Genomic DNA, 14,212 nt, shown 5'->3' with positions numbered 1-14,212 from the left:
AATAAACATGGGGAATTTCATTGTCAACATATCGGATGATACAATCAAGTTGCTAGTACCGGGGTAACTTTGGATAGCCTGATTAAGGATATCTTTCATCACGTTGCACCATATTCTAGTAATGTTGGTAGACCTGGGACTTCCGGATGTTATGCGATCACCGGTGTAGTAGACCGACGTCACAATCGATCCTTCACAAGCGGAGTTCACCCTCGTCGAGTGACCGGCAAAATACAATGTAGAAATGATTTTCCATTGTTAGCGAAGTTTGCTGCAGAATGCTGACCCCAGTAATTTGAAGGGGTTTTGCCTAAGCAACGGTTGACGAACATCCTTTGGCCTGAAGACCAAGCCGGTTAGAGGCCGCTCGTAGATAGGTCTTGTGTCTGTCTGTCAAGGAAAAGGTGGTATGCTAATTTCTTCGGCCTCAACTAACCTATTATTGTTATTCAGGACGAGGTATACTATCGTGGCCTATTCTGGTATGTAACATCTGCGGTTTCCCGATTTACAGCACTTCCGTAGTCAATTTCTTGAAAAATAGCAGGGAAATTGTTTTCAGAATACGCCTAAGCTTTTTGGGTAGCTTCTAGTATACTTGACTCCGCGCTGGTCATTCTTCGAAGAAAACCTAGCCAACCTCGGAATTTTCTGAACAAGCGTTATGTACATACGTTATACTGAATGCAGTCTCATTTAACTCTGGCAACGAAGGTAGTCGTTCCTTAGACGTCTCTTCGGAAGTGGATCGCAGTTAGCTTTTGAGTTTCCGGTTCCTGATTCAATATCGGATGTGGTTAGAGGTCAGTACACACACAGCAGCATGGTACAGTGGTGCCTCAATTCACACTTGATCAACAATTTGTCCTTCGTTGGTGATAACCAGACCTAGCGGGTCCTGCTCGGTATCTGGTAGGTGCAACGACATTTTGAGCCCCACCGCCCTGCTGAATGACTGTGGTCAGCGCACCTCGATTAGCACAAGCTCTATCTAGGAGGCATTAGGAGAGCCCAGTTCGCCTACCAGCAAGAGATGCGTCACGTGGCAGCTAAATGAGAGGTGCTTGGGAGTTTGAGGATATAATCATCTTCCAATAGACGCTAACCACTCCGAGAAGCGTGAATCGGTCCCATCACTGCGGGATTTGAATTGCAGTACACTACAAAAAGGTGCAGGAGTGTTGTTGACGACGACAGTCAGCTGCACGCGAGCCTGAGGTAACCTGGCCTGCCCTCCAGCGTTTCATGTCAGCCAAAAAATGGAGTGGAAGTCCAACGAGACTTCCGAGTCATGGAAATCTGTTGTGGGCCACTTTTTTGTAAGTGTGATCCCTGGCGATTGGTCAAGATAACCCGACTGTTGAATATCCCGACTTTTGTTGAAAGTTCTGAGACAATATGGATAAACACTTCAGCAGTGTCATTCTTGCGTCATGGTAAGGGGTCGAGAAATGCGTTACCGAAGAGGTTGAGTTCTGGGCATCAAATGCCATCTGTGACGTACACGTCTGCTTCCTGCCTTGAAGATTCCGAGAATTGTTCATGGCTTACAGGGAGGTTTCGCCCCCTGATAGTCCGGTTCATGTGGCGTCTTTTGCCACGGGAGAACGTAAATTTTACCGCTGAGCTGAAAAATAAGATGACTGCTGCAGGCACACCATGCAATACCAATTTTTCGGCACCTGAAGTAGTTGTTGTCGGCAGATTTGGGGTGAACATTCTCTTGTTTGGTTTCTTGGGTTTTCGGGGGTAATTTTGCTGGCAATGTGTCTCAGTTAGTCCCTGTCAGGTGGCTTGCGCATTGGATGGCACCTACCAGGAGTTTTCCTTTTGGCGGCACTCTTATTAGTTCGTGTTTGCAGGAGGCCGCTTTTCCAATTTATTTGGCTGGCAGACTTTCGAAATGGCGGGGTTTGAGTGGTTTTTGCCCGAAGTTGCATTCTTATTGGGCTTGTGTGGATTTCCAAGAGGTCCGCGAACAATGCGGGCAAGTCGTATGACCTCCGACCTACTATTGCCAGGTTTGTGACTGGTTACCAGAGACATCAGCATCATAGACAGCATGATATCAGCGGTCAATGTTGATGTTTAATGCCCTACAACCAGGAGACATTTGAAAGCATCAATGCGAAGAAAAGATAAAGTTGGACAAGGAAAGGATCATTGCTGGCCGACTGCAAACATTCCGAGATGCCCATGCCTTCAAGCGCTCATTCAAGCAATCTGGTTAGAAACTGAAAAATAAAACGCCATTGACATCTATCGAGAGGCATACCTTAGAACGTCTTCAAGTGCAGTGGTGATTATGTGGTCCCCATCCCGGGGACCAGTGGTACCGACGCCGCCAAAAGTTTTCGTAATTTTTTGACGCCCATCTACCAGGTTCAGGGCCGGCCTCCTCCCTGCAACCGCCACTCTAAAATTGGCACAAAAAAGACTCTCTTCGGCAAGCGATGGTTCGAAATAAAAGGCCTAAAATGCACAGCTTCTGCTGTTGGACACGTGCTAGGCACAACCGAAAACTCGCTTTCTAATTGCCTAGATGCGGATTCGCCGGCGCCAACCCAAATGAGCTATAGTATTATGACAGCGACGGTCAAACACTAGTGACGTTTCAATTCTGCTGCTAAAACAGGTCGAGCCTCGGCTATAAGCGAAGCAGCCTGCACGGTAGCCTGACATACGCGCCCCCTGAGATACGGGGATATACCGCCACTGGTGTCTCACCCCAGCAACCTCGAAACAAGTCTCTCCCCTGATTTAAAGTGATGCGCTTGGTGACTGCAAATCCATGTTAGTGACAATGATGGGATAACTTTCTCCAATTAGCCCCTAAAACACCTGCGCTCTCTCTTTCTGGCATACGAGAGCGTCGTCGTTTCCATATTTCAGATCGACAAGNTCGTTTCCACATTTCAGATCGACAAGGTTTTTGTCAGAGGCTAGTTGAACACCGGGGTTTTGAATACCTTCCAGCTCACTTCTTAGTATGTGGGCCATAAACTGAAGACCGGTCGATCTGTTGACAAGCTCAAGCATGTTTCTTACCTCCACTCTAGGACAGCCATGACTCAGTTTTTCGCTCCTCTGGAAGGCGATCCTCAGATATGCTCTTTAGGCTTGGGAAGACCAGCTGAATACTGTCTTCACTATTATACTGTGTACGGCAGTTTAAGAGAAAAGTATGATAGAAATACTAAAATTTCCCCTTTTCCCCTTTCCGCTTGAATATTATGCATAAAAAGATTAGCATTAGGACTTTGTTATGACCGCCAATTAGAACTTGCGCTATTTTTTGGCGTGCTTGTTCTGGAGGTAGAAGCCCAAGTAGCCACCATGAAGTCGATCATACTCCCGTCCACCATGGACACCACGGTGGTTTTGATTGTAACTTCAGATAAATGGATGACAATCTTCGTAGCCACAGGATTCTAGATAGAGTGCACTAGGTATTCGTTCAGGGAGTCAAGTTCGTTTTCGAGATAGGTCCTGGCTGCTTCGTTGTTTGTGTTAGCGTCTCACAAAGCTCTCCGTAGAAATGCGAATTCGCCCCAGATTATTGCAATTAAAAAGGAACAGTCCCAATGGTTTTTTCGATTTAGAAGCGAAGATTTGGTTTTGCTATTGGCAGTAGTTTTGGTAGGTTTCGGATGCTAAGTACCCCTAAAGTGCACCTTAGAAACACTAACCTTTTACATAAGTTCATCAACTCGCATTAGACCACTAAACACTCAAGGCACGTCGTACACAATTTGCGTGCGGCGAAAACATTCTGAAACTTGCCATTGGCAAGCGCACTCGGCAGATGCTGGATCATGATTGGCTGTTGAGTCCGGACTTTCGACTAATCAGAACTCGCCTCGCTGCTGGACAGGCAGGTTACTCGTTCTTCTGGCCAATTGTGGCGCTTAACCAACAACTCGCCGCTCTTCTTGAAGCACTTGCGTGTACTCACAGCTGCTGTTTTTCATTGCGCTTTACCAGTTAGAGCGAAACTATCACGCAGCGCTTGACCGTTGCGAAGTGCATTGACTCCGAAATCAAACATTTTTATCAACCTACTTCCCCAACGCATGCATGTTGACTTAATATGGGACATTAATCACCGCTGGTGCGATATATTCAAGTTAATACGCAATGCTTGGACTTCTATGTGGGGCACAATCTAGAACGCTGTTTCTAAGGGTTGGATTTCTGGTACAACCATGGAGGCCGAGCAGCAGATCCCTTGGGTTCGCAACCACGACCGAACTCGACGCATCATCCATGAATACAAACCGGAAAGCTTGAAGGACCTAGAAGGCCTGCATAATGGGTGTTTTCCGCACGTTCCACTTGATTAGTTTGACGGGTCCTCGGAAACCTGTCAGTGAAGCCATCAAAGATCTCAGTAGCTCTCTGGCAATGGGCGGGGACATAGTAAGAAAATCTTCAAGCTCAGGGCACACACTCATTAGACATCAGTCGGTTGGTAATTGATCAGGTGGCTATCGATCTGTTCGCTGAGCTTAGCGATCGACCTCCATACGTTTCGTCACCATTCGAGGAGATACCTTTAGTGCGCTGTTGGGTGGGTGACGAAACGTCTGCAAGTCAATTGCCAAAGTCGGCAAACAGATCAACAGCCACCTGATCAGTTGCCAGTGAATGCACCGGAACTACCAATATTCCACCACATTACCATTTCAGTTCGTCACCTGCAACTTCCAGTCAGGGATGCCCTTTGACTGTGAAATGGTCAATAATAGTGTCATCTTCAAAATAGGTACTCGCATTGAAGGTATTAAGCACAAAATCGTCACTTTGAATGACCTTCTAACAAAGGTCCTGGCGTCATTGGTTCTTCGTTATTTTGCTGGCGTGTACGAAAACTTAAACCGTGATCACGGCAGTGAAGCATCGGTGTTGAACACTGATGTCATGCTGTCGATGATGATGATGATGATCACCAAGCGAGAGTTCGACCGGATAGAGACTACGTCGATCACATCTTCACATTCCGTCGCGTATTAGATTGATGTCGCATGTACAGCCGACCTTCATTCTTGGTGTTCCTCAAATCGAATTGTGCGTTTGTTTCTGTCGCTCGGTCAGTGCTTCCAACTTCTCAACAGAGTATCCTCCAGATATGTGTGAACGCATTACGGTTCACATAGTCACGCTCTTTCAGGGCTTCTGTACATAACTTGAGTCCGGCAAAAACGCCCATCCCCTCTATTTTTATTCGATTCTGACATTGATGAAATAATTGGAGGAGCGCCGAAGATTCCTCGGAATCCCGTAGTATATCACTGGGTCTCAGTGGTCGTGCGTATCAGGCTACAATACGAGCTGTGTTGTATAGTTGTGGGGTGGCCCCTGCGAAAAGAGTATTTGGGGCGTTTTCAGGTTTTCGACCAACCATTTCTCAGAAGTATTCCGACGAATTCGTGTCGAAACAGCTGAGACGCAGGAATTTGTTTTGCACTAGGTACTTTGGTCGTGGAAAACACCTAGTGCTACCAGTAGAAGGAGGAAGGCCTTCGCTGCGGAGTTATTTATTAGAAAATGCCAACTGACCAGTTACAGACTGTTGGACAGGAAGGCAATACTCTCATTTGCATCTTATTTACAAAAACTGAACATCCATCTTCTCTTGAAAGCGTCTTCCTGAACTCTCCTGGATATTCACTGACTGTTGCAAGCACTGACTCCAGGTAAATTCTGCAAAGCGACTCCACAAATCCCGCGACAGCTCTCCATTTTCAACAGATGCAAAGCGAATTTACAAGAAGAAAACATACTGTTCGCATGCCTCCCTCATCAGTAGTATCACCGTTATACCTCATCCATCAGCTCCGCTGCACATATCGGAATATCGTCTACCGAGATGAGTACTGCTCTCCGTGTCCCCTTTGGAGTGGCTAAAACTGCGAGATGGGTCAAATGTGGCTTGTTAGAATGGTGCAAAAGAGATTATGAAAAATTTGGGTATTTTTTGGCGTGGTCTTACGTGACTCTGCGTTTGGCCTAAGACATCGCGAGAAGTGGCATTCAGTCGTTGTCGACGGCGCTCGTACATTCGGTTTCTTTCGGGATCGTCTGCTTGGACTTTCGAGGGTATAGATATTTCAGAACGCTTGCGTCACGTTTTTTCACTTTAATGCCTTCAATATGATTAAATAAACTTTGATTGTATGGCAGTAAAGCATCTGCGTCAACACTGATGTTTCTTTCTCCGATAGTAATAATAATAATAATAAAATAGTGAATGTCACTCTGTACTTGTACATCAGAAGCTGTTTGCTTATCCAAATAAATATTAGTGTGATCTTGAAAATAACTTTTTCTAGTTGACCAAGAAAGCAAATGAAACACGGCATGGTATTTTCCCAGACTTTTTAGGGATGGTCTTAGATAACTATGTGTAACCCGAATCATTATGTAACCATTCTTTCGATACTTTGCTTGCTTACACTGTCACCGTTTTCAGCCTGAGTCAAATTCTGTCGAATGACCGGTGGAAGTTTCTTTCAGCGCGTTGCCGCTCGATTAATTTTTTCTCTTCTTCTTTTGTCACTACTTTTCTATTTATTTTTCCGCCGACTGTATGTTCCCATATTTGACTAATCCAGTTTACTTTAGACGGCTATGGCTGAACGGTATCCACAACGGACCAAATGCTTACTTTAATCGGATATTTTCGTTATCGGAAAGACCACTGCAGCGGATAGTAAACAATTGTTTGATCACAAACTTCGTTCCGTCTAAAGGGACGATTTCTGGTATGCACAAATTTCACCGTTATTTTTTTTTTCAGGGTGTCCATTCACTGTAGAGAGTTCTTGTCTGTCGGAGGGTACCTGCTATGTTCTAACTGATGTCCCAACAAGGTCTCTTCATCAGGCTCTTATAGGTGATCGAAAGAAGTTGCAAGACTTTCTTTCGACAGGTGCCATCAGATGCTTTCCTCTTCAGTGAGTTCTGTAGCTGTAGCTGTGAGCTACTGTTGCCGACTTACTTTACTAACTTGGTTTGCTTATGAAAGCTACTCCTTACAGGCAGTTTTGAATTTGTAGGTATGGGAGTGGAAGTTTTACGGTCGACTTGACGGACAACTTCCAACAAACTCAGGGGAAATGTCCTCAAAGAGGTCGTTATTCCTCCGTGATCGCCATGGTATCCAACGCAAAACCGGAAGATGAACAAGTCGTAAGTGTGCCATTTCCTTAGGAGTGACTGTTGGTTGCTGTTTTCGAATAATATCATAACAAAATGTGCCGCTCAGGGCCCGGTATTAGGTGTGTTCCTTACAACTTGTGATGAGTCTGTATGCTGTTCGCTACGTTCCGCTCACAACAAAGACCGAAGAAGTAGCGAGAAGTGCTTATTCGGCTTATCAGAGGACTGTTCGTCTTCACCAAGCCCCGTATCAGCAGATGGAGACGATCCACGGGCGATCACTTCATGACTTAGCAAAGATGCATAAAAGCTCCCACCAGACAGCTTAGTCGCCTTTATAACTGCCGTTTCTCCGGATGGGGTTAATAGGACGAGACAAATCAGGGCTGAGCGACCTTGACAGATATGGGCTGTGCCACGCAGCTAATGCATCAAACCTATCCTCTGCATAGCGTCGCTCTCAATTCCTACCATAGTGGACACACAGGGCCGTTCGTTTTCAATGCACGGATTGGGCCATTGCCTCCAACGCGTCGCTCTCAGTTCCTTAATTTTTTTGTCCGAACGAAGCTGTAGCGGTCGGAACCACTGCACTCTTGTGCATGTTTGTGGTCTGAAAAGCTGAACGGAAGGAGTTCTGTTGTCTGTTCATCTGCATATTCATTTGTACCACCCTTGTGCTTAGCTGCCATACAATTCGAAGGGAGGACGAAGAGTGAGATACTGCCAGGTTGCTCCAGTCTAGATAGGAGATGACTGTATACCAATACACATCTGTGTATTCATCTCCTAAGTCGTTGTGTACTAACCAGAGGCTCAACCACCGCATCACACCTTCTGCTGCCTGTTGCGGGTGTGATCTTCAGCGTTATTTACTTTTCCGTTTACTGCAGGAAAACGGGGCAAATCAGGTCAGCAGAAATTTGGTGCCTATTTGGTGGATGTGCCCTGGACACTGGTTCATTTTTCAGCAGATATTATTCCTGACAGTTTCATGTGCTGCGATTTTTCCTTAGGGTGAATCTATTTCTTCAGATAGTTTATTGGTTTGGGCTTAAAACTAATGACAAGATGATCTTTGGTTCTAACCCAGGCGTGGTTCTTCATCTACTATCTAGGCTTGGGTAAACTGGTATACCTCTGTCCTCGTGCTTCTGTCGAGTTACGTGACAGCTATTTCATGTACAAAAAGACGATGTTTTTACTCCTGGGAGAATTCCTAACTGAAATCTGAACTACTACTCAATGTGAATTGTCCTAATATGGTCAGCATCGTCAAACTGAATCATATGCGACTGGTTCAACTATTGGGATAGGCGTAGAAACAAGTTAGAGACTTGCGACAGGTCTTACTAAGCAACGAACGTGTAGAGGGGTAACACTCCGACCTGATTTAACTTAATCAGTCGGTACTTATCCAGGCTGGATTTCACAGACAATCGAGCTGCGCCTCTGAAAAGACCCTGCTTGAAAAGCGAATCGAGAAATTTGATTTCGCATTATGCGGATGTCAGTGCTCAGCGAGCACATATGGCTTCCATCTTGTTCCGTTCCAAGGAGTCCCGTTTCCCATAGCGTACTTCACCTTGAGGATGTGCACAATGTGACGATATGAGCAGCGAAGAAAGTTTTATGCATTGTAGGTTCCTACGAACACATCAGTTTTGCATGGAGATGGCTGTTATCGGTTTGAAAATCTCAGAAGTGGAGTTAAATTCACTAGCAAACTTATGATTCACTATAGTGACGCCACTCAGCTCAGGGAGTGTCACGTAGTTTCTTTGGAGGATTTGGTCCGTGCAAATCAAACAGACAGATACGGATTAATAATGACTGAAAAATGAATTGAAAGACGTTAAATAGTCTTTGTGATCAAGAAGGCAAAGACCCTATGGGAAGAGTGCTCCACACACAAGAACGACTTTTACCGATCCCATGAGCTGTTAGCCGAACTGAGAAATTTCGTTTCGAGCGTTTCTTCACCAGTCGTCATCAATGAAAGTGACCAGTCAAAAAAGAAAATCAGTAAATTGTCGTACGGTATGAGCTACCAATACACCTTTCAGTTGCAAGAATGACCGTACTGTGGTTACTGGATGACGCTTCAGCTTCAGCATCTCAATTATTCCTGTCTAGCCTTAGACACCCTGACAGTGCCTCAACCCTCGTGCTTTCTTCGGGTGACAAGGCTGCTACGCACCAAGAGTGTTGCAGATGAACGATTGTTTTGTTTGTAACATTTCCACATGCTTGTTTGCCACAGCTTATTAACCTGTTCCCTGTGTTCCACCCCCTCCACGTGTTAGGTCATATCATGTTATGTCATTCACGTTCGCCTGTCTGAAGAGGAGCGCTTCGACACAAGTATTCTGTACACATTTTGGAAAACTAATTGGGACCGTTTGTTGACTCCACAGGTGAGTTAAATTGGTGTAGTACCTGGTTTACCAGGTATCCCTCCTGAAATGGAGAAATGATTTTATGGGCATCGCTCGGTGGGTTTATTGGATGGAGGGGGAGACCGCATTTTGAAACCCATCGAAGACGCCGTCTTAGAGGCTGAGTGAGTAGCGTTTCTTCACAGCGGGGTGTCTCAGATGATGGCCGTATCAAAGGCCGCTTTCTCACTTCAAGATTCTGTGTAAAAGGCCTAAACCATGGACCAACGAGAACCGTGATAGGACTAATGCTCTGGTCTGACGTCGTGGTCAACTGTGTTGCCTGTGATGTTCTAGCACTGTATCTTTGACTGTGTACTTTTGGACCAAGCTCTCACTCTTCTTAGTTATCATCACTATAAAGACGCATTCTTCTCCCAGACGCCANGCGGTTCAGCACAGCTTCTTCAATCAGTTTTTGTAACCTAAAAGCGATTTTTCTAGTGCGGTGCGCAATATTACTATGCGATTTTCATGTCGTACTCTACTAAATCATTTCCGGTATAGCTGATAGTCCCTCTGAAGAGCGGACCATTCGGGTCAAATGACTTTTTCACTTCTGTTGGAGCAGACTTCATTAGATAAAAACACTAAACGATGTTTGCAGTATGTTTGTGATATATAGACACGTCACGTAAACGTTTTTAGTCGATAATCTACATGAGCAAACTGATGCTTCAGAAGGGATGCACGAGACGTACACTTCCTACGCAACGGGGTCCTGATTCCTATCTGTTTTGTTGTGCCAATATGAGGTCCGAACTTCGACCACACTTGGAATACCAGACAGCCGTGTGGCAGTGGAGATTGACTTCAGACGAGCAACCGATTGAAAAGGCATTATCGTCATCACTATTGGAAGTAACACCAATATCAGTACACTGGCGCTTCGCTCCGCCCCACTTTTCCAAATGAAAGCATATTACAAAAAAAGCACAAAAGTTATCTACTGCTCCGAGGTAACTATGCCTCAAAGTGTTCAGTCAAACAATCTGGATAAAGACTGACGGCACCAAAACCGTTGTCATCGATTAGCGGCCAAATTTGGAGACGTCTGAACCAAGTTTAGACAGGAGCAGTCAACATATCGCGGTTGATTTCGAACCAAGCACCTCTGGTCAGTAAGTTAGTGCGAAGCACCAGTGTCGAATACGGATGTTATGCCGTCGACGATGAGGCCTTAATCACAGAGCTGTATCGAGATCAGTATGTACCACCCGATTGCCCACAGGGACTGTACTGGACGAGCTAGCTACTGAGAAGGCAGGCCTACGTCAAACGGATGCATTTACTCTATCTGCCAGACGGGACAATGGTTAAAGACTGTTAGCGCCCTGTGTACTTGAAACCAATTTCGAAGACGGTTTGTTGAATAGACATGTCAGCATTACTGAGTTCGTGCAAACTCGAGATGTCAAGCTGCAGCACCTCCTTTCGGTGCCACGCCACCGAAGGTTGCACGAGTGCCGAGATACCAGTAGGTTATCTGAACCCAGAGAGAAGTAGTCGAGATACCAGGGTTGGATTTGAACCACGGGTCTTCTGGTCAGTAGGTCGGCACATCTCATCTCTGTTTACAGCAGGCTAAAGTTGGCATGAAACACAATGCTCTCCATTGTGTACGTAGCATGATGTGGTAAGAAATCAATGTAAGTACTAATTTCTGGGATGTAGTACAGCACTGTGTAATGTGTGGTCCTATGACAACCTCTCACTCCCAGCACAACTTTTTCCTTGAAGCGCTCTCGCTCCGTACTATTGACGTACATGGTGATTATTCTATTCGCTGAGCGAGACCATACAGTCCGCTCCACACTAACGTTCGCAACTGGGGCAACAACCGTCTACACTACCTGAGCAAAAAGCACTCGTTCCAAGGCTACAGGCAAAAGACAGACGCCTACTACATTATGGCTATGTCACGCCCGGTACTGAAGCCACATTCGTTAGGACAGGACCAGCCAGAATCCTGGACGCCATTCAAACACAACCGTCGAATGAATGCCACGCAATAATATGTATGTTAAGGTCCCAATGAAGTGCGAAGGATGTGATCAACAACCCCAGTTGAATTACAACTTTCCGAATGGTATTCCTGGCATATACCTCACACTTCTGCGATTGAAGCTATTGGTTTAGTGCCTACATATCATCTGTCTCTTCTTTCTATGTATAAATAGTGTGCGACCACTTCGGTCTTTTTGTCGGTTCGAAATGTGGCTTTCAGTACCAAGCAACTCTTTCTCCTTGAAGGAAGCTAGTTGTAAGGTTGCTGAAAACTCTTCGACCGGTTTCGTCCTTCTTGGAGCTCATCAGGTAGGTGCAGTCCCCGAGCTTCCATGAACCTCATGTTATACTTGAACCCGAATTGCACGAAATTGGTGAACTACACTCATTTGCACATAAATTCGAGGATGGAGTATCACAAACGATCGATTCAGCTGGGATGTACTTGAATCCCCCGTTAAGACCAAATCAGTATGCAAATGCGTGTATTTCGCTACTGCCTTTCTACCTACCAGTATTCACCCAAAAGAAATTATAACAGATGAGTCAGTTATTCACTACTAGCCGCCACATTCGACTTTATTGCATTGAGGTCTTTGGGTGTTAACTGATTCGATTCAACATTCCAACCCAAATTGCCCGTAGTGTCTCAAGTGGGTGACAAAGTATTGAAGAATCTAACAAATATGCTGACTGTTTTATTTACAACAGACGCTCAGTCGATTGACATTTTTTTACAGGAAATCTCAGATCATTTCCCATGTTTCCGCATCCCCATTTGCAATATCGCCTCACTGCCTCCCCCCATCGTTTCGTACATTTCAGTTGCTTTATGCCGCAAGAAACGACTCGGCTGACCAGAGCTCTGCGCATTTGGCACCACCGACCGTCACATCTGAAAACCACGAACCACATTGCTTCATCTGTCTGTCGTCTTCAATTAGCGAAGGACTCCGTGTTTTACTACCGTGCCGCCATGCTGGACTCTGCAATGAATGCTTTCAAACCTATTGTCAAAAGACAGCTTGGTCACGGGATGCGATTTTGCACGGGATCCTATGCTGTCCTTTATGTCGCAGTCCAGTTTATTCGGTGCTTCGCTTGCCTCCGGTTTCGAGCGAATAATAATGTGATATTTCAGACTTTCTAATAATCATCCGTATACGGTAATCTCCCATAAGGTGCGTTGCATCTTCTAAGAGAACGTGGGTCTCAGGGGTCGCGTGTACTAACTACAGCTAGTGCTGTTGCGAAACATTTTGCTGCGGACAGATGATGAGGCGTTCTCAGGTTTTTGACCACCAGCGTTGCTGCTGTGGAATAATTGCGTCAATGGATTCGTACAATGTAATTAGGAACCTGACATTTGGTTGTGCAGTGGGTATTTCAGTCGCGCAACACGCTGGGCACCATCGACTGCGGTGGCCTGGCTCTGTGTCATGCATGTCGAAACATCGTCTGCCGAGACGAGTTTTTTCTCCGTGCCACCTTGGGAATGGCGCAACCTGGAAGATGGGCAACGAATGATCTGGCAGAAGGATGTGAAATAAGTTACGAAGTCTACATGTTGTTGATGTGCTCCGCCTTCCAGAGTGGGCCCCCCGTGACCCTTGGCTTGGAGACTGCAAATGGCGATCGGTCGGTGTCAGCGACGTTCGCGCTGTTAGCTTCTTTCGGGAACGTCTGACTGAGTGACCGGAGGGGTGTCTACTTTGCTGTAGGCCATCTTCAGATCCCCTGCCTCACCTACTCTTTCCACTTCAAAGCTTTAAATATAACTAGACAAACTTTGTGGTCGTGCGGCAGTGAAGCATCGGTGTGGACAGTGATCTAACTGTCTCTGACGATACGGTACATTGGAACATTCTGTCGTTTGCCTAGGCGCTGGTTCGGTCACGTCGACTGAACGAAATTTTGCCGGATCTCCAGCCGTGTTTGAGGGCTAGATATGGTCGACACTTCATTCTTGGGGTCACTGAATTTTTCGTGGGTTTGCAGGTACATTCGGCATAGGAATTCCATACATTTCGCTAGCCCTAACAAGGTACATATAGAGGTCCATCCTGGAGTTTAGTTTAAACGCCACAGAACAATCGTGAATATTGGCAACTCGACAACTAGTCGGGTTGTGTGCCTTGCTTCATCATGTTCTCTCCCTACAGTACCTTCGATATGCATTCCAATCGCATGCGTGTTCCAAAGCGCCGCTGTTCCGGAGCATCATTCGACTGAACCAATTTGGGCTCAGAAAAACCCGCCGGTATGGAGGGACAGTTCAGCAATAGAGCAACTGTAGATGGGATCACCTGGAGTTAAGTCAGTCGTTTCGTGAACCAGGAAACAGCTACTACTAAAAAGCCGCTTTGATCGCGCGCATCATTGGGGAAGGCATTCCTCTCCCGCACCGCACTGCACACCCTGATTTGGGATCACTGACAACCAACCAAGGCGGTGATGGTCGTGTGTCCGTGCCGAAATCCTTTGCTAGCTTGCTCACTTCAATGGGTATCACGGCCATTTTCTTCTACAAACACTGATTGCCACTGATCTGTGATCCACGAATATCTCAAATAAGCTTGATTCAAAGGACTGACATTTGTAAGGAA

The 14,212-nt window shown here is 45.9% G+C and overlaps 1 protein-coding gene across 1 annotated transcript; it reads left to right on the top strand.

Annotated features, from left to right (window-relative positions):
- Positions 1-6,492: 6,492 nt before the first annotated feature.
- Positions 6,493-12,784, top strand: T265_03240 (hypothetical protein; the record flags this gene model as incomplete). The annotated part of the gene is made up of 6 exons (XM_009167673.1): positions 6,493-6,587; positions 6,625-6,764; positions 6,800-6,956; positions 7,059-7,191; positions 9,468-9,578; positions 12,432-12,784. 6 exons carry the CDS (start codon positions 6,493-6,495, stop codon positions 12,729-12,731), a joined length of 936 nt encoding a protein of 311 aa, XP_009165937.1.
- Positions 12,785-14,212: the final 1,428 nt, after the last annotated feature.

The sequence above is a fragment of the Opisthorchis viverrini genome, assembly GCF_000715545.1.
Source record: "Opisthorchis viverrini unplaced genomic scaffold opera_v5_45, whole genome shotgun sequence".
In the NCBI taxonomy this organism is placed as follows: Eukaryota; Metazoa; Platyhelminthes; class Trematoda; order Opisthorchiida; family Opisthorchiidae; genus Opisthorchis; species Opisthorchis viverrini.
Note: the sequence above shows the minus strand (reverse complement) of the source record. Positions and strands in the feature narration are given on the sequence as shown.